We start from the raw sequence: 21629 nt of genomic DNA on the forward strand, positions 1-21629 counted from the left end.
GCTTTTTAGTTTGTTTTTCAGATAGAATCTGGAGCTTTTTTGCCAGGGGTAGCCTTACACTGAAATCCTCCCTCTGCCTCTCAAGTTGCTGGGATTACAGGCACGTGCCACCACACCTAGCCTGTTTTTTGACTCTTGAATGTTGTAAATGACATGGAGTTGCATCTTTTCTTTGTGTGTGATACTGGGGGTTGAACTCAGGGCCTTGTGCTTGCTACCACATGGCACTCTACCACTTGAGCCACATCCCCAGCCCAAGTAGCATCCTTTACTCACACTGCACACACTCCCCTCCACCCCAGGGTCCATTGACTTGTGAAGCAAGTCCATGACTTTGGCATACTGTGGATAAAAGGAGGCAGATAAGAAGCAAAAGGCATGGGAGAGAGGTAGAGTGTTTTAGAAATTGAGTGACACATAGTAGGTGGTCTGAGGACCAAACTTGGCACATATAAATACATCTAGTTTGACCTGTGTGTTTTAAAAAAGAAATTTAATTAATTGCCAAATTTTAAGAAAATAGGATTCAGATATAAATTCATACTTAGAGCTTTTTTAGAGAAATTGGAAGACCTGGCAGGCCTGGCCTTGAAATTTTGGTGGCACAGCTGCTGCAGCTGTGTAATGAAGGCCTCGACTAGAACTCAGACATGAACTCCAGCTTGGCAAGTCTTTAGTATTCTCCATTGCTTCTCAGACTTGGGCCAAGTTCACTTGACTCCCTTCTCTTATTTATTACATTTGTCTGCTCCTGTAGCAGTTCAGTATGCAACTTCTAATTCATTTATTAATGGGCTTCATGGCTGAGATAATAGCTCTTTGCTGTTCCTTTCCTTCTAACTTAAATCAAGAAAACATCATTGGCACTCACTAAGCCATTTTCCACTGGATTATGAAACTCAATAGATTGCAATATCTTCCTGTGTTTTTTTAAACCTAAGATTAGTCTTTCCATCTTTTGTCTAAATGACTTTTAGAAGACCTTCTGGTGCAGCTCCATGCCATCTTTACCTTGTTACCTCTTTGTTCTAAATTCATAAATTTATCACAGAATTTTTATCCCACAGTAATTCCTCAGGGAAGGCAACTCTGTTTTACAGAGGGTGCCTAGTTGGTGTGGTTGGCTAGAGAAAGGCCTCTTGCCTGGTTAGCCCAAAGCCCTTGCTAGTGGTGCTATATGTTGTCAGAGCCAGGGACTTATGGCCAGAGCTTTTAAACATGCAGATGGGCCAAGTGAAGATGGTGAATCACCTCCAAATATAATGATTGCTGCTTTACCACGATTGTTGAAAAAGTAGAGTTAGGTACTTCTTAAAGGTAGAAATTTAGGAAAATGTCTAGGTAGTTTCTGGTTATAACTAAATGTACAAAATATGTCTGTGATCACTAAGACAATTGGCAAAACTTTGGAGGAAAAGTTTAAGACATTTTCTACACCAATTCAGCAGGATAAAGAATTAAATCTTTTAAAAAATGCAAATAAAGTACAGTTGATCTTTTTCTGGTATTTGGGTGGGTGAAGGATTTTCTAAGCACAAAAGCAAAAGAAGTTGTAAAAGTGTTATATTTCAGATTATTTATACAGAAAGTGTATCATCTTGTGCATGCATGAGTCTATGTCTACTTTTAAACAATTCCCCAAAGAGATCTGTTTGCTTTTCCTTAAAAATCTCTAGAGAAACAGTACCTGTTGTCTTTCTTTAACCAAGAAGTTCTTGCCAATTGATGTGGTCTGAATCCTTTTAGCTTAGTATAAGCCTTTTCCCTTTTTTATACTTGTTCTTAGTAAAAATGAAAATTTGTCATTTCTTCTGCTTTTTAAAGTTGTTTCAGTTTCTCAAAAACTGTACTTACCCCTTTTTGAGTTTTTTTTCTTATAGAATAGAAATGCCCCATTGGCCTTTCTGGGAACCAACATCTAGGCCCTCCTAAAAGTATTCATATTTTTTTTCTATTTTTTTTTATTTCTTTTTTTGAGCACTAATGAAGAATACCTTGCTTTTACTCAAATTAATAAAATTAGAAATGAAAAAGGGGAGGTTCATAACAAACATCAAGGAAATCCATAGAATCATAAGGGACTACTTTGAAAACCCATATTCAAATAAATTGGGAAATCTAGACGAAATGGACAAGCTTCTTGACACATGACCATCCAAAATTGAACCAAGAGTATAATAATCACCCGAACAGATCTATAACAAGGAATGAAATTAAAGCAGCAATAAAGAGTTTCCCAAAACAGAAAAGTCTAGGACCTGACAGATTCACTGCAGAATTCTACCAGACCTTTAAAGAAGAACTGATAAAAACACTTCTTAAACTTTTCCACAAAAATAGAAAGGGAAGAAACACTGCCATACTTATTCTATGAAGCTGGTATTACACTCATCCCAAAACCAGACAAGGACACAACAAAAAAGAATTACAGGCCAATCTCTTTAATGAACATAGGTGCAAAAATCCTCAATAAAACATTGGCAAACTGAATTCAATAGCATATCAAAAAGATCATACAACATTATCAAGTTGGTTTTATCCCAGGGATGCAGGGATGGTTTAACATATGCAAATCATTAAATGTAATACAGTATATTAACAGAAGCAAAGACAAAAACCACATGATCAACTCAATAGATGCAAAAAAAGCCTTTGACAAAATTCAACATCTCTTCATGATAAAAGCTCTGATGAAACTAGGGATAGAAGGAATGTACCTCAAAACAATAAAGGCTATATATGACAAGCCTATAGCCAACATCAACTAAGTGGGGAAAAACTGAAGCCATTTCCTGTAAAGTCAGGGACGAGACAAGGGTGTCTACTCTCTCCACTCTTACTCAATACACTCCTGGAATTCCTAGCTTAAACAATAAGACAGCAAGAAGAAATAAAAGGAATAAAAACTAGGAAGGAAGAAGTCAAACTATCCCTATTTAGAGATAACATGATCTTGTACCTAAAAGACCCAAAAAACTCCTCCTCCCTCAAATTCCTAGACATCATAAACAGCATCAGCAAAGTAGCAGGACACAAAATCAGTCCTCAAATATCAGTAGCCTTTCTATACACCAACATCGAACAGATTGAGAAAAAATATAGGAAAATGATCCCATTTACAATAGCCTTTAAAAAAAAACCCTAGGAATAAACTTAATTAAGGATGTGAAAGACCTCTATAAGGAAAACTATAAGCCATTGAAGAAAGAAATCAAAGAAGACTACAGAAGATGCAAAGATCTCCCATGCTCAATGATTGGCAGAATCAGTATTGTGAAAATGTGTATATCACCAAAAGCAATCTGCATGTTCAATCCAATTGAACATGGGGATCATCAAAATTCCAATGACATTCATCATAGAGATTGAAAAATCAACCCTTTTGAAAGCACAAAAGACTCTGAACAGCCAAGGTAATATTGAGCTAAAAGAGCAATGCTAGAGCTATCACAATACTTGACTTCAAATTATTACTACAGAGCCATAGCAATAAAACCAGCATGGTACTGAGACAAAAACATATGAGAACCAGTAGAACAAAATAGAAAACCTGGATATGAATCCATGCATCTATGCTGACCTGATTTTTGACAAAGGTGCCAAAAACATATGATGAGAAAATACAGCCTCTTCAACAAATGTTCCTGAGAAAATTGGATATCTGCATGCAGAAAACTGAAACTAGATCCATGTATTTCACCCTGTACAAGTATTAACTCAAAATGGATCAAGGACCTTAATATCAGACCTGAAACTTAGTGCAGGAAAGAACAGGGAATACACTGGAACTAAAAGGCATAAGCAATGACTTACTTAGTAACTAAGAGGAAGGGTTGACAAATGGGACTACATGAAATTAAAAAGTTTCTGCACAACAAAAGAAATGATACTTAAATTGAAGAGGCTGCCCACAGAATGGAAGCTTATCTTTGCCAGCTATACATTTGCTATATATATACAATATATAGGGAGATTAAAAAACTAAACTCCTCCCCAAATCAGTGACCCAATGAAGAAATGGGTAAATGAACTGAACAGAGCTTTGTCAAAGGAAGAAGTCCAAATGACCAAAAAAAAAAAAAAAAAAATCACACACAGGAAGAAGTGCTGAACATCCCTGGCCATAAAGGAAGTGCAAATCAAAACCACATTAAGAGTCCACCTTTCTCTTGTTAGAATGGCTACCATCAAGAACACAAACAGCAACAAATATTGGTGAGGATGTGGGGAAAAGGAACCCTCATACTATTATAACCTAATGGCTTCATCTCCTCTATGTTAGCCCCCTTCTTATGGTGATTTCAGTAGGTTGCATAGAAAGCACACCACCTGTATTCACCTTCTGAGCTTCCTTCTTCTACCCTTCCTCTCTTGTATGTGACCTCCCCTTAGCATGACTTGTTTTCATAATATGTCTATTAGGTCTATGTTACACATATGTGAGAGAACATGTGACTTTTTCACCTTCTGAACCTGGCAAACTTCACTTAAGATGTTCTCCAGTTACAGCCATTTACTTGCAAATAACAAGATTGCATTCTTCATGACTAAAATTCCATTGTGTATAAATGCCATATTTTCTTACTCCATTCTTCAGTAATGGGGCACCTTGGCTGTTTCCATAACTTGGCTGTTGTGAATAGTGCTGCAATAAACATGGGTGTGCAGGTGCCTCTGGAGTAACCTGAGTCACATTCCTTCAGGTATATCCCTAGGAGTGGTATTGCTGGATCATATGGTAGATTTTTGTTTAGTTTTTAAAGAAGCCTCCATATTGTATTCCAAAGTGGTTGTACCAATTTATATTCCCAGCAGGAGTGCATGAGGGTTCCCTTTTCCCCACATCCTTGCCAACATTTGTCGTTGGTGGTGTTTTTGATGGTAACTATTCTAACAGGGATGAAGTGGAATCTTAATGTGGTTTTGATTTGCATTTCCTTTATGGCCAGAGATGGTGAGCATTTTTTCATGTTTTTTTTACCATTTGGATTTCTTCCTTTGAAAATGTTGTTTAGTTCAGTTGTCCATTTCTTTATTGGTTCATTGATTTTGGGGGAGTTCAGTTTTTTGAGCTCCTTGTATATTCTGGTTATCAGTCCTTTTTGTGATGTGTAGCTGGTAAATATTCTTACACTCTGTGGGTGGTCTCTTCAGTTTAGAGACCATTTCTTTTGTTGTGCAGAAGCCTTTTAATTTTATGCAGTCCCCATTTGTCTATCTAGTCCCCATTTGTCAACTCTAGATGCTGAGTTGCTGTGAGGAAGTCCATGCCTATACTTACTGCTTCCAGTGTATTCCCTGCTCTTTCCTGTACTAACTTCAGAGTTTCAGGTCTGATGTTAAGGTTCTTGATACATTTTGAGTTGATACTAGTACAGAGTGATAAACATGGATCTAGTTTCAGCTTTTTGCAGACGAATAACCACTTTTCCCAGCAACATTTGTTGACGAGGCTGTCTTTTCTCCATCATATATTTTTGGCACCTTTGTCAAAATAAGGTGGGCATAGCTGTGTGGATTCATATCCAGGTCCTCTGTTCTGTTTCACTGGTCTTCATATCTGTTTTTGTACAAGTACCATGCTGTTTTTATTGCTAATGCTTTGTAATATAGTTTGAAATCGAGTATTGTGATACCTCCAGCATTGCTCTTTTTGCTGAGTATTGCCTTGGTTATTCACAGTCTCTTGTGTTTCCAAATGAACTTTAGGGTAGATTTTTCAATTTCTGTGATGAATGTCATTGGGATTTTGATGGGAATTACATTGAACATGTAGATTGCTTTTGGTAGTACAGCCATTTTTACTATGTTGATTTACCAAACCATAATCACGGGAGATCTTTCCACCTTCTGTAGTCTCCCTCAATCTCTTTCTTCAGGGGTTTGTAGTTATCCTTGTAGAGGTCATTCACATCCTTTAAGTTTACTCCTAGGTATTTGATTTTTTTTGAGGCTACTGTAAATGGAATAGTTTCCATGTATTCTTTCTCAATTTGTTCATTGTTGGTGTATAGAAAAGCTAATGATTTTTGTAAGTTGATTTTATATCCTGCCACCTTGCTTTAGCTGTTTATGGTGTCTAGGAGTTTTTGTGTAGAGTTTTTTGGGTCTTTAAGGTATAGGATCATGTCATCTGCAAATAGGGATATTTTGACAGTTTCTTTACCTATTTGTATTCCTTTTATTTCTTCTTCTTGCCTAATTGCTTTGGTTAGGAATTCTAAGACTATGTTGAATAGGAGTGGGTATAGTGGGCACCCTTGTCTCATTTCTGATTTTAGGGGGAATGGTTTCAGTTTTTCCCCATTAAGTATGATGTTGGCTGTAGGTTTTTCATATATAGCCTTTACAGTGTTGAGGTATGTTCCTCCTATTCCTAGTTTTCTTAGAGCTTCTATCATGAAATGGTGTTGAATCTTATCAAAGGATTACTCTACATCTATTGAAATGATCAAGTGGCTTTTGTCTTTGCTTTTATTAATGTGCTTTATTACACTTATTGATTTGCATATCTTGAACCATCCCTGCATCCCTGGGATGAAGCTGACTTGGTCATGGTGAATGATCTTTCTGATGTGTTGTTGGATTTGGTTTGCCATTATTTTATGGAGGATTTTTGCATTGATGTTCATTAAGGAGATTGGCCTGTTGTTCTCCTTTTTGGATGTGTCTTGTTTGGTTTTGGGATGAGTGTAATAGTGGCTTCATAAAATAAGTTAGGCAGTGTTCCTTCTTTTTCTATTTTGTGGAAAAGTTTAAGGAGAGTTTGTATTAGTTCTTTAAAGGTCTGATAGAATTAGGCAGAGAATTCATCAGGTCCTGGACTTTTCTTTTTTGGGAGACTCTTTATTGCTGCTTCAGTTTCATTTTGTGTTATAGATCTATTTAGGTGATTAATATCCTCTTGGTTCAATTTTGGATGGTCATAAGTATCTAGAAATTTGCCCATTTCTTCACGATTTTCAAATTTATTGGAATGTAGGTTCTCAAAGTAGTCTTTGATGATTCCCTGGATTTCTTTGGTGTTTGTGTTTTTTTTCCCCTTTTACATTTCTGATTCTACTAATTTGGGTTTTTTTCTCTCCTCATTTTAGTCAGGTTTGTCAGGCGTCTGTCAATCTTGTTTGGTTTTTCAAAGAACTAGCTTTTTGTTTCATTGATTCTTTATATTTTTGTTTGTTTGTTTGTTTCTATTTTATTGATTTCATCCCTTATTTTTATTATTTCTCTCCTTCTATTTGTCTTGGGATTTGCTTGTTCTTGTTTTTCTAGGAATTTGAGATGTAGCATTAGGTCATTGATTTGAGATCTTTCTGTCCTTTTAATATATGCACTCATGGCTCTTTCCTCTTAGGACTGCCTTTGCTGTGTCCCATAGGTTCTGGTAGGTCATGTTTTCATTTTCATTAACTTCTAGGAACCTTTTAATTTCCTCTTTTATTTATCAATGACCCATTGATCATTGAATAAAGTGTTCAGCTTCCAATTGTTTGCATATTTTCTGCTGTTGTTTTTGTTGTTGATTTCTAGTTTTAATGCATTGTGATCAGATAGAATGTAGGGGATTATCTCTGTTTTCTTGTATTTGCTGAAGCTTGCTTTGTTCCTTAAGATATGATCAGTTTTGGAGAAAGTTTCATGTGTGACTGAGAAGAATGTATATTGTGCAGATGTTGGATGAAATATTATGTAGACATCAGCTAGGTCCATTTGATCTATGATGTGATTTACTTCTAGAATTTCTTTATTGATTTTTTTGTTTGGATGACCTATGTATTGGTGATGGGGAGGGGTATTAAAGTCTCCCACTACCAATGTATTGGAGTCTGTATGTGCTTTTAAGTCCTTTAGGGTATGTTTGATGAAATTGGATGCGCTGAGATTGGGTGCATATAGGTTGGTAATTGTTATTTCCTTTTGGTGTATTTCCCATTTTATTAGTATGAAGTATCCTTCTTTATCTTGTTTGATCAATGTAAGTTTGAAGTCTACTTTGTCTAAGTATTGCTACTCCTGCCTGTTTTGGGGGGGACATTTGCTTGGTAAATCTTCTAGGCTTTCACCCTAAGCCAGTGTTTGTTTCTGTCAATGAGATGGGTGTACTGTAAACAACAGATTTTTGGATCTTCCTTTTTAATCCAGTTTGCCAAACACTGTCTTTTGTTGGGGTAGTTGAGTCCATTGGTATTCAGTGTTAATATTGACAGTTATGTGGTGATTTCTGCCATTTAGTTATTTTTGCTTTTTAAGGGTTTGATTGTGTGCAGCTGAATCAATGTTACTCTCTGATTCCTTGTCTTTTCTTCTCCTGTGGTTTGATACTGCCTGTCCTCTTGTGGTTTTGTTTGATTTAATTTTCTTTGTGCAGAATTCCTTGGAGAATATTTTGTAGTGGTGGCTTGGTGGTCATATATTGTTTTAGTTTCTGTTCATTGTGGAAGATTTTCACTGGTCCATCTATTTTGAATGATAGTTTTGTTGAGTAGAGTATCCTAGGGTTGAAGTTATTTTCATTCAGTTTCCAGAATACCTCACTCCATGCTCTTCTTGCTTTTAAGGTTTCAGTTGAGAAATCTGCTGTGATTTTGATGGGTTTACCTTTATATGTTATTTATTTTTTCTCTCTTCCAGTCTTCAATATTCTTTCTCTATTCTCTGTGCTTGCTATTTTAATGATACTATGTTGTGGGCAAGTTCTATTTTGGTCAAGTCTGTTTGGTGTCCTGGAGGTGTCCAGTATCTGAATGGGGAAAACTTTTTCTAGATTTGGGAAATTTTCTGTTATTATTTTATTTATATTATGGATCCATTTTGCTTGGACCTCTTCTCCTTGTTCAATACCCATGATTCTCAGTTTTGATCTTATGATGGAATTGGTGAGTTCTTGTACATTCCTTTTGCAGGTCTTGAGTTGTTTGACTAGCAGTTCTTCAGTTTTTCCTTTAATTTCTATTTTATCTTCAAGTTATGAGATTTTTGTCTTCCACTTGTTCTAGTCTGTGGGTATGGCCTTCCACTGTTTTTTGTGTTTCTGTTTGATTCTTTTTTCTGAGGTTTTCCATATCATGGGTCACTTCCTCTTTAGTATTTTCTACTTTCATCTGTAATTCATTTATCTCTCTATTTGTAGTATTCTCTGTTTCACTTTGGTGTTTATTTAGGGCTGCTATGAATTCATTTATTTGTTTCCATGTCTTCTTGTATTCCTTATCATTGGTGTCTTGAAATTTCTCGAGTGCATTTTGTATGTTTTGGTTAACTGTGTCTAATATCATCTCCATGAAATTCTCAGGGATTACTTTCAGGATTTCTTCTTTGAGGATGTTTTTGTGGGCATTGCTGGGTTCCTTGATGTTATTAATCTTTATTTTATTGGAGTCAGAAACTGGTATCTCATTTCTTCATTTCCCTCTGAATCCTGTATTAAGTTATTTTTTAGTGAGAGTGGTTTCCATCCCTTTTTCTTCTTCCCTTAGCTCCACTTGGTGCTGTGCAACTGTGTTCTTGATAGGCTAGTTGGTGGTTTTAGTCACCTGTTTTATTTCCCTTGATTTAATTTTTGTTTTGTGATTGTCTTGGATCTTAGCTTGGTTGGTGTGTTATTTCTGTCCCGGTCTGGGTGTAATTTAGTAATAACTATTTCACAGGTTTAATACCTGACCAGTAGTTTATATGTTATGTAGAAAACCCATTGGTGGTAATATCTATAAGCAGTCGGAGCTGGGGGGTTAACGTTTGTAAGGCTAGTTATAGTCATTTGGGATGTTGAATAGGGTGGCACTATGGGTGGGTGAATGGGGGAAGCAGTGTGGGGGCTGCTGGTTTTTGTGGTCCTTGTGTGTGATTGGGTGTATTTCTGTTGTTGTAGTGGAGGGTGCTTGTATCAGGGATTACAGGGGTTTGTGGTTATGTAAAGTTGGTATGGTAGGTTTTTCAGCAGGTGATGGCAGTGTGGGGGGTAGTCTGGTGACAGGTTGGGGGCGAATGGGAGGGGAAGGATAGGGCAGGAGGAGAGAGTGGGTGAGAAGGGGCAGAACGATTTGTTGGGAAGGTGGGCAATGGATTTTAGCTCAGGAGAAGAAGGGAGAGTGAAGGGGTTGAGAATAGGAATGAGAAGATGACGATGGTACAGTGGATAGTATAGAAAGAAAAAAGATAATAGGAATAGAAATAAAAATAGAAAACTCACAAGAACAAAACATACAAACAAAGTAGTCAATGGCAGGAAACAAACAAACAAACAAAAGCAAATAAATAAAAGAAAAACACCAGGTCAGGAACAATAGAATTTCAGTCTTCGTTTAAGTTCTGGAGTTACTGGCATATAAGCAGAAGCTCCCACATGGTCTCACCAGGTGAGTGGCTTATAAGTAGTGTTTTGCTCTTCTGTCTACCAGTTGAATTGAAATTGTGAGGTGAGGTAGCTTTGGCAGATCATGTAGGGTGGTCAGAGCTATTGATTTCCTCAGCTGATAGCTGTGTTACCCTTCAGCTGCAGCTTCTTGGTCAGCTCCTACCCCAGCAAGGTGGGGCAGTTCAAATTTGAATGCTGCCCTCAGCTTCAGGAGATCAGCTCTGTAGACCACTAATTGCCCTGCTTTGGAGGGGGTTTTTGCTGTGCTTGTTTACAGGATTTCCACAGTGGAGGTTCATTTCTTTGCCCTTCCACCTTTCTCTGGGTCAGGTTCAGTGTGGTGTCCCAAAAGCCCCCTCTACTCTCAGTGTGTTGTGATTGTTCACTGTTTGTTTTCAGTTTTGTGGGCCAGTTTGGCTTTGGGTATTGCTCACTGGCTCAGGAAATGAGCTCTGTGGTCTGCTACCTACCCTGCTTCTGGGAGTGGCTTATCGCCTGCCGTTCTCCACCTTCCTGCCTTTCCAGTGTTTGTTTACTGATTGTTCACGCTGAGATTAGCTCCTTGCCCCTTCCCCTTTCTCTGTTGCACTTTCAGTGTTCCTGCCCCCTGTGCTGTTGTGCTAGATTACAGTTCACTGTTTATTTAGGTTTTTTGGGGGGAGTGTCAGTCTGCCCAGAGGCTGTGCTAGTTTATCCCAGTGGTGGCTGGGGGATTTCTGAGTGATGCATGGTGCTCACCTGTTTGTTCTGTTGAATGTCTTGCAGGCAGGTTTGGAGCTGGCGGGGGCATCTGCAGCAGCTGGGTGGTGGCAGCCAGCCTTCCTGGCTGTGCAGTGGGTCGCTGTTGCAATTAAAGGCTGATTTGTGGGTCAGTCTTTGAATTTTTTCCTGCACCTAGTGTGATGGTGGTTATTATTTTGACTAGAGGCAGTCAGAGTTACCCAGATGTGGCTCCAACTTCTCAGGGAGATTTTGGAGTCATGGAGGTTAGGCTTTCTGCTTCTGTACCCTAGTCGCCACCTTGGATCTCCTCAGCTCCTTGATCTGTTGTACCCACGTGGCTAAATGACCCTGCATCTTTGGACCCTGTTTTTCTTTAATAAATGACAGTGATGCCTTCCTTATTTATATAGTCAAAAAACATTAAAGTTAAAGCACAAAGAGAAAAAAGACCAAACCAAACCAAAAAACCAACTCTTCCCCACCCCCAAACACTGCCTAGGACCTGTAGGACATTGTTAAGCAGTCTAAACACATGTAATTGGAACCTTTGAAGGAGGAGGAGGAGGGTAGAGTCTATCTCCACACCCCCTTTGGCTGCTTTTAAGATTCTATCTTTATTATTGGTTTTCAGTAATTTTATTTCAGTGTATCTTTATGTGGTTGTTTAAACAAAGAGGAATAGATACTAAAGCAATAAAGGTAAAATGGACTATTTAAGAATATATGTCAGCTGGGTGCACATCTGAATTCTCAGCATTTGGAAGGTGTAAGTAGGAAGATTTAACCTATCAGCCTGGGCCACATAGTGAGAGTCTATCTCAAAAAATCAAAACAAACAAACTAAAAAGCATACTTGTGGATGCACAAACTCTAAGATGGCCTCCAGTGGACTTCCTGGTCCTTTGCCCTTAAGTGTATTTCAGACCTGTGACTTGCTTCTAAGGAAGTGATGTGCACTAAAACAAATATCAATAGATGTAAAATGATTGAAATTGTGCAAGTTGTCTGACAAAAACAGTCCAGATGTCTTCACTGGTAAATTCTACAAACATTTAGGACAATATAATGCCAATTATACAAAAATCATTTCAGAAACAAGAGATGTGGAAATATTCCTTGTCATTTCATGAAGCCAGTTTTGTTATGATAATAAAAACAAAGAATTGCGAAAAGTAGCATAGCACAATTAAATCTGATAAAACCAAATTAAAAAATGCACCACCAAGTTATGGATTGAATGTAGCAGAATATAAAAAGGGCAATAGTACATCATGACCAAGTAGTCTTTATCTCAGGAAGGTAAGATTATAAAATCAGTAAATACAGGTCACCATGTTGATAGAATAAATGTAAAACCTATATGATCGTTTCAGTAATTTCAGAGAAAGTATGTGAAATATTCAATACCCATTAATGATAACAATGCTAAGTCTATGAGCATTGAAGGAAACTTCCTCAGCCTTATCAAAGGTACCTGAAACTTATGGCTAACATTTTTTCTTAATGGTGATGGATTGGATGCTTTTTCCTAACATCTGAAAAAGACAAAAAACTCCTCAATTTTATGCACTATATTACATAAGGTCAGCATTGGACATGAAAATAAAATAAAAGATTTGGATTGGAAGGAAGAATTAAAACTGTATTTACCAATGACTACATATGTAGAAAACCCTAAAGAATCTACTCCTCCCTCCAAAAAGACTCACTTGAACTAATAAGTCAACTTTGCAAGGAAGTGGGATACAAGGTCAATATACAGGAATCAATGGGAAAATTAAATAAAAATATTTCTAGTAGTATAAAAACATGCAATAGTTAGTAATGAATTTAACTGACAATGGAAACTTCTAAATGTTATTGAGAAAGACTAAAAATGAGTGAAATAACTAGAGACATGCAATATTCATGAACTGAAAGATGCAATATTGATGTCAGTTCTCAAAAATCAATATATAAATTTATTACAATATTGTTAAAAATCCAAGGACTTTTCTTTGAAAAAAATCCAATCTTATAAGTTCTATATGGTAATGCTGAACATCTAGAATAACAATGACAATTTTGAAAAGGCAGGAAAAAATGAGAACTTACATTCCTTGTTTTCAATACATTATAAAATCTTCCTAACAACTGTGCTATTAGTGTTTTAGTTGTAATATTGTAAAGTTTTGCTGTAAAGTACTTGATTTTAGCATGGTATTGACATAGGGATAGATTTTTAGATCTATGGAATATATAGAAAGAGATCTATATATCCATATTCAAGTGATCTTCAACAAAGACACCAAGAGAAAGAAACCAAACATCAATAAGTGATGTTAGAAGATTGGATATCCATATGGAAAAAAACATGAACTGTGTGCTTACTTCATACCACACTCAGATATTATGTTGGACTACATCATAGACTCAAGCATAACAAATAAAATCAAATCCCATCAGAAGAAAATATAGGAAAAGAATTTTTTTTTTAGAGGTATTGGGGTTCGAACTCAAGGCCTCATGCTTGCTAGGCAGGTGCTCTACCAGGTGAGCCACTCCACCAGCCCTTTTTTGTGTTGGGCATTTTCAAGCTAGAGTCTTGAAACTATTTGTTTGGGCTGGCTTCAAACCACAATCCTCCTGATCTCTGCCTCCTGAGTAGCTAGGATTACAAGTGTAAGTCACTGGTGCCTGGCCAGGAGAAAATTCTTACAACTTTGGATAGGCAAAGGTATCTTAGAATATAGAAAGCATAAACCATAAAATAAAAATTCAGTCAAATTGGCTTCATTAAAATTAGAAATGTCTTCTGTTTGAAATATACCATTAAGAAGTGCAGAAAAGGGGGTGCGGGAACTTGGTTTGTGTTGCTGCTGGAAAACTGGAGGTGGTCCTGCTGCAGCTACAGCTCTTCAGCTATCTGACAATGGTGGCTCATTTAGTTGAGCACCACAGTTCTTGAGTGAAGCTCCCCCAAAATACCAGCAAGGGTAGTGATAATGTCAATGGGAAGAGTGGGGAACTGGAACGTACCTTCCTCATGCTCCATCCACACTGGTGATGTGGGAAACATTCTTCTGGATACTCAGTCCAAGAGGCAGTTCTCACCATGACAGGTCTTGCCATAAGAAGATAGGCAGATCACATTTGATGTTGAGATGCTCACCAGCAGGAACTGTAGCTGTCTGTCAGAAAAAGTAGAATAAGAGAAGGAAGCCCAGGTTTTGAGAAAAGAGCAGGCTGAATATGGGAATGGTCTAGTGCACCTGAAAACATTTCACCCAAGAAGTTTAGAAACCCTAGAAGTGCTGAGTCTCCAAGGAAGAGATGTGGAGCCATGAGGAAAGGGGATAGTCTTTCTGATATGTTGTTGGATTCGGTTTGCCATTATTTTATTGAGGATTTTTGCATTATTTTATTGAGGAGATTGGCCTGTTGTTCTCCTTTCTGGATGTGTTTTGTCCAGTTTTGGGAGGAGTATCATACTGGCTTCATAGGATGAGTTAGGCAGTGTTCCTTCCCTTTCTACTTCATGGAAAAGTTTAAGGAATGTTTGTAGTAGATCTTCTTTAAAAGTCTGGTACAATTCATCTGAGAATCCGTCAGGTCCTGGACCTTTCTTTTTTGGGAGACTCTTTGTTGCTGCTTCAATTTCATTACATGTTATAGATCTGTTTAGGTGGTTAGTATCTTCTTGGTTTAGTTTTGGATGGTTGTAATTATCTAGAAATTTGTCCATTTCTTCATGATTTTCCAATTTATTGGAATATAGGTTCTCAAAGTAGTCTCTGATGAGTCCCTGGATTTCCATGGTGTTTGTTGTTATCTCCCCTTTTTCATTTCTGATTTTGCTAATTTGGGTCTTTTCCCTCCTCATTTTAGTCAGATTTGTCAGGGGCTTGTCAATCTTGTTTATTTTTTCAAAGAACTGTCTTTTTGTTTCATTGATTCTTTGGGATTTTTTGGTCTCTTATTTCATTAATTTTGACTCTCGTTTTTATTATTTCTTTCCTTCTGCTTGTTTTGGGTTTTGCTTGCTCTTGCTTTTCTAAGAGTTTGAGATGTAGCATTAGGTCGTTTATTTGAGATCTTTCCGTCTTCTTAATTAAACTGCCTTAGGACTGCCTTTGCAGTGTCCCATAGGTTCTGGTAGTGTTTTGATTTTCATTAGCTTCCAGGAACCTTTTTATATCCTCTCTTATTTCTGCTATGACCCACTGATTGCTGAGCAATGTATTATTCAGCCTCCAATTATTTGTGTGTTTTCTGCTGTCATTTGTGTTGTTGAGTTCTAGTTTTAATGCATTGTTATCAGATAGAATATGGGGGATTATTTCTATTTTCTTATATTTGCTGAGGTTTACTTTGTGTCCTAAGATATGATCTATTTTGGAGAAAGTTCCATGGGTTGCTGAGAAGAGTGTATATTGTGTTGTTGTTGGGTGAAATATTCTGTAGACATCAGTTAGGTCCACTTGATTTATGGTGTCATTTAGTTCTAGGATTTCTTTGTTGATTTTTTGTTTTGATGACATATCTATTGGTGATAGAGGGGTGTTAAAGTCTCCTGCTACCACTGTATTGAAGTCTATATGTGCTTTTAAGAAAGTAGACATTCTTATCTTGTTTCAGATCTTAGAGAAAAGCTTTTCAGCTTTTTAACTACTTAATATAAAATTTGCTATTGTCTTATTATAAATGCCCTGTATTATATTGAGTTTTGTTCCTTCTATACCTAATTTGTTCAGCCTTTTTATGCTGAAGGCATGTTGAGTTTTATCAAATGCCTTTTCTATATCTAGTGAGGTGATCAGATGGTTGTTGTCCCTCATTCTGTTGATGTATATATTCATTACTATGTTCTTAGTCTATGTGTGAGGGTTTGGTTAGTCTTAGCTGGGCTGCTCTAGGTTTCACGAGAAAGGGTGCTGTGAACATGTAATGTAGTTAATATCTGTCTAGTGGCAGGAAGGGGAGAATGACTGTACTTGTTTTGAATATTATCCCAGGTCAATGGTTAGTATTTTTTATGCTGATTTGTGAGTGACAAGTGATTATATTTCTCAGCATTGATTAAAAACAGCTGATAATTTTGAATTCTACTTTGTAATGGCATTATATGGCTTTTTTCACACTGATATTTTTTATTTTTTATTGACAAACAATTATATATTATTTATGGGATGCAACGTGATGTTTTAGTATATGTATTCATTGTAGACAGATAATTCAACCTATTCAATTGGCCAGGTATAGTTGAATATGTGAAAATATTTTACATAATTTTAATAATATATATTTTGTAAAAATGTGAACATAGAATCAAGTAGGCTACAGCTTTTAAAAGGTAAAAATTCTTTTTTGAATCAGGTTTGTTACAGAAAGAGAAAATGGCCATTGAAGCATTTCAGATCTGTTGCCTCCTCCTGCCTCCTGAAAACAGGAGAAAATTACAACTATTGATGAGGATGATGGCAAGGATTTGCTCAAACAAAGAGATGCCACCCCTGTGTGATGGCTTTGGCACCCGGACACTGGTAGGTTGCTTGTGAATATCTAACATGAGTTGAAACTCCACTGAACCAAGTTTGCTTGTCTCTGCCATCAGAGGAAGGTCCAAGGAAGCTTGTTTGAAGAGTCACCAGCTGTCCATCCAGACTGGTAATTGTGCTTTTGGTATAAGGGTCTTAAGGAGCATAATGGAAAGTAAAGAGTCAGTAAGTAGGAAAAAGACTCTAAGTGTAGTTAGTGATGCTGGCTATATCCTGTCTCACCACTCTTTAAGCTGATACTTATTGTCAACATAATGAATGACATGTGGACAGAGAGAAGCAAAAGGAAAACAACATTCCCTTCAACTCCAGGACAGTAAGAGAGATAGAGCATATACAAAAGATTAAAAAAGAGAGGAAGTATTGCGTGTGGTGGTGAACCTCTCAATAAACAAACAAAAAATGCATCTAAGGGTCCATGAATGATGTTTCTCAGTTTTGCTTAAAACAGGTGCTAATTTTGAATTGTACTTTTTAATGTCAGTATGTGGCTTTATTCACATTGGTATTTTTTTATTTTTAATTGACAAATAATTACTATTTATGGGTTATAATGTGATGTTTTGATATATGTAGTCATTGTAGAAAGATTAATTCAAGCTAATTAACATGTCTATCACCTCACTTGTTTTTGGTGGCGAGATCTTTAAAATCTACTCTTTTAGCAGTTTTGAAACATAGAACATATTATTTTTATTATTAACTATAATTAACTGTGCAATAGACCACTAAAACTTATTCTTCCTGTCTAACTGGAGCTTCATACCCTTTTACCAGCATTTCCTCTTTCTCTATTCTCGCCTTCCTGCCTCTGATAATTCTATCAGCATGTGTTTTTAAATAGTTTGTGTTTAGAATTTTCTTCCTAACAAAAGCTCTTCATTGTCCTCAAAAACATTGTGTCTACTCCCATAAGAAAATATGTGTAAATCTTTGTATACAATTTCAAGGCATTCTATGAAAATCATATTTTATGTTAATTGCACATTTTGTATTTCTGTTTACCATAAAATGAATCTCATCACTTAATGCACGTTTTCCACAGTGCCTTGTCTTTGTCCACAGGTGATTGTCAAATATATATTTGCCATCTAAAATCCTAGAGAAAATCAGTGAACTAGGAAAAGATATAATGGTGAGGCACATAAACTTATCAGGTTAAAAAAAAATCAGTAATGAAATTAGGATATTAGTTGACCAAATATCTATACAGAACTTTTGAACTTTAAAGTGCTGCATGATTCTAGTTCTGGTGATAGTAATTTTCAAAAGGTGTGTGTGTGTAAAATCTTGCATAAAAGGGTGGTTTAAAAAACTCCTCAGGCAAGCATCTCTCTTGCAAGTCTCTTTAAAGGGACAGTACACATTTTGTTCTTACTAGTTGATGAGACAGTCGGCCCATATGACATGCCCAGATGTGCCTAGGTGCCTGACAGGATATGCATGCACTCTGTGCCTTGGGCCATTTCTTACTTACTATTCACATTTGCTTTCTGCAAATTAGATTGCACTCAGTTCTAGAGGAAAAAAAGCAACTCATCTGCTTTTATTTACTCCCCCCCCTCAACCCTTTTTTAGCTGGTTCAGACATTTTCCCGGTGCATCTTATGTTCTAAGGATGAAGTAGACTTGGATGAGTTATTAGCTGCTAGGTTGGTGACATTTCTGATGGACAATTACCAGGAGATTCTGAAAGTCCCTTCAGCCCTACAGACCTCCATAGAGGAGCGTGTGGCTCATCTTCGAAGAGTTCAGGTAAAGAAGGGGATATTATCAGCTGTATAAAATTGGCAGTGGAAACTCACGTAAGTCTGCTAGGCGTGTAAGTCTTCTAGGAATATTTTGTTTACAGAATTCAATTTATCACATATAAACCTTCAATTAGTAATTGCTGTTGTTATTATCATCATCACTGTTGTTATCTCATCAATGTCAGTACTGGCAACATAGTGTTCCTATATATGTATATATATATATATATATATATATATAAATTTACTTAACTGATACTCTCCAGTCTCCAGTTGATATTTAGATTATCTCTATATTTCTCTCTGTTTTGCAAGTAATGTATTAGTAAATATCTTTATAGATAGATTTATTTCTTGGCTGATCCACAATTAGGTGCAGTATTGCTTGGTCAAGGGCCAAAACTATACATAGTGATAGCATATTGCCAAATTTCCTTTTAAACTGAGTCAGTGGTAAGAAACTGAGTATTTATTTCTTTTCATCTTTGTCTGCTGTGTGTGTCAACATAGATAGATACCCTTGACATTTTCATGAATGAAAAGTGTAATCTTACTGATGTTTAATCTTTTCCCCCCAATATTTATTAGGAACCAAGCTTTAAAAAAGTAAAAATGAAGAAATATGCCACTGAATTTCTGCAAGGACATGTTGTAGCAGTGGTTGTTGATCTGTGTGCCTCCTGGTTTATGTATTCACTTACACAGCCAAGGCATGTATTGTAGTAATTAGCCTGTGAGCCCTTTGCTCACACTTGAAGACCACAAGACTGAGATATGATTGATTTAGCTGCAAATAAACATGATCTTGTGAAGAGGCATTTCCATGGGCATGGAATAAAATCAGTAACTACTCAATCCTCCAATTACTTTTTCTGTCTTGGAAGTACTCAGGGGAATTGCCACCCAGTTGTTCATCTTAGTGCCCAGAGCCTATAGATCTCTGCTCCCTTGTAGGCCACTAACCCCATACATTATACCACATTTGAGCAGTGCTTCTCTGAAGATGTGCAGTGTTGCCGGGACTACTCCAGTGAATTGTTTTGGGGCATTGTCAGGGCTGAGCATGGGATAAATTGTGAGATCGGAATTTTTTGACACCAGCCTTCTATCTGCCTTGTCTGCAGCCCTGTTCTTGTACCCTTCAAGCTTGGGTGTCTAGTGTTTTTCTTATGCCTGAGGCTGGCCCTCACATTCTACCTAGGCCTCACCCTTTATCCTGGCCATTTTCTGTTTGTTTGTTTTTTTTCCTGCCGTTCTTAAAAAAAAGAAGTCCTTTCCCTTGTGGTTCCAGTCTGTCTCTGTAGGGTTATCTCTAATTGATAACCTGATACTGAGGCATGGAAAGTGCTTAATGAAATCACCCCTCTTGGCAACAGACTTATTTTTAGCTTTGGACTTTTTTGGGGGTAGGGGATCTTAAACCAAAGTTGTAAATTAAATAGTGAGAATTTTATCCATTACAGAAAGATAAGACTTTGCACTCTGAAAATAAGCTTTTTTAATGGGTGTTCATTTATTCAGAGGCATTGGTTTCCTTCTCCTCTTTTTCCTCCCACTTCCCTTTTGCCTGGGCAGTATCTGCACATTTGTTATTTTCACTTGATTCTTGCTAGGATGGGGAGATGGTTGTGTAGGAATGGTTCTGGTACCTCTCTCTATCTATGTAAAAGTGAGCTTTTATGCACTCCCAAGACTCTTCAGATGTGACAGGAGCCTGTCTAATTCATGGTATATGTTTAACATGTTATCTATGTTGAATTGTTTTAGTTAGTATGTTTAACTTATGTTTAAATTTCAGATCTTATTAAAAGGGGTATATGAATTTTTGTTTATTAAAATGAGTTTAAAAAGGTAAAAGATTTTGTTTATTAAAATGTTTTAAAAAGTTAAAACGGTAAAAATTAAATTTACAATTTTAAATCACATTTAAAATTGTAGCTTTAAATGATATTACTTTGAAATTATGGAGACATCTTTACTTTTCAATATTGTTTTCCCCAATCAAATTGAAGAATGATATTCCATTTTTATCAGGAGACATGCCTTATTTGATCTAAAGTAATTTTTGTCATTTTACCTCAGATAAAATACCCAGGAGCTGATATGGATATCACTTTATCTGCTCCTTCATTTTGCCGTCAAATTAGTCCTGAAGAATTTGAGTACCAAAGAGCATATGGCTCTCAAGAACCTCTGGCAGCCTTGTTGGAGGAAGTCATAACAGACACCAAACTCTCCAGCAAAGAGAAGAAGAAAAAGCTGAAGCAGGTACTAAGGCTTCAGAGTCATTTTTCTTCCTTCCTATTGCTTTTACATTGTTTCTTATGTTCCTCTTATTCTCTCTTTTAATGGACTTCATGCAAAGCTCATCTTCTGAGACACAGCAGGTTTAAAAGTATATTATTTGTTCATATAGCTTCACTGAGTTACACACTTGTAGTTAGTTTTCCAGATCTCTATTCTCCAGTGTAAGTCTTTTTACATTATTGAAGTCTTCGTTTACAGAGCCACTCTCTAATATCTCTCTTGTCATCATGCATCACATGATGTGAATCAGCAATGACTTCAATGCTAACAGTGAGGGCAGATGTCTTTTGAAAGTTAAATCAGATTGAATTCATAAAATGTAAACTGTCTAGAGTTTCGAAGCCTTTGGTTTTAGATAGCCAGTATCAAATTGGTTTCTAGCATCAGGCATCACTAAGTTTTTACTTCCTGTTATGTTAGGCAACACAGCTTAAGGGTTCAGAGAATAATCTTCAACTCAGAAAGGATGCATGTAGACCATTCTCAAAGACTGACTTGTGATCAGTGAATAGTATTTGTTTTTAAAGACTGAATCCTACTACATAACTGGGTTTTGGGCCACATAGCGTACCTAGGATTACACACAGAGCATATATATGGTTCTATTCATATTTTTTCATAGTAATTTTGAAGAAGAATTCAATGGTGAGGATCAAAGAAAGTATATTGCCTTCCCTTCAGCTTTTCATAAAGTAATATATACCAGAGTTTTCCCTTTTTCATTTGGGGCAAATCTGGCAAGGCTGAGTTGGAGAAGCAGAGATGGTAAAATGTAGTATATGTATGTATATTCTGTGTAGAATATAACTTATTTTCAAGTCAGAATGACTTGTGAATATTAAAGTAAAGTCTATTTATAGTTGGCAGTGGGAAAATTTTAAGAAATATGATTAAAAGGAGAACTCTATTTGAAGATTAGATCAAAGGAAAGATGAGTTAGATCTATAGACATTGGAC

The 21629-nt window shown here is 36.6% G+C and overlaps 1 protein-coding gene across 1 annotated transcript in view; it reads left to right on the forward strand.

The window, feature by feature from the left end:
• The window catches only part of Depdc1b (DEP domain containing 1B), an 85405-nt gene that overhangs the window by 61376 nt on the left and 2400 nt on the right, over positions 1-21629 (forward strand). Inside the window, exons 8-10 of the mRNA XM_074077449.1 lie at positions 16433-16599; positions 18193-18369; positions 20448-20633. Coding sequence (XP_073933550.1) covers positions 16433-16599; positions 18193-18369; positions 20448-20633 — 530 coding nt within the window. The remainder of the gene's footprint in view (positions 1-16432; positions 16600-18192; positions 18370-20447; positions 20634-21629) is intronic.

Source organism: Castor canadensis, chromosome 6 (genome assembly GCF_047511655.1).
Source record: "Castor canadensis chromosome 6, mCasCan1.hap1v2, whole genome shotgun sequence".
NCBI classification, from domain to species: domain Eukaryota; kingdom Metazoa; phylum Chordata; class Mammalia; order Rodentia; family Castoridae; genus Castor; species Castor canadensis.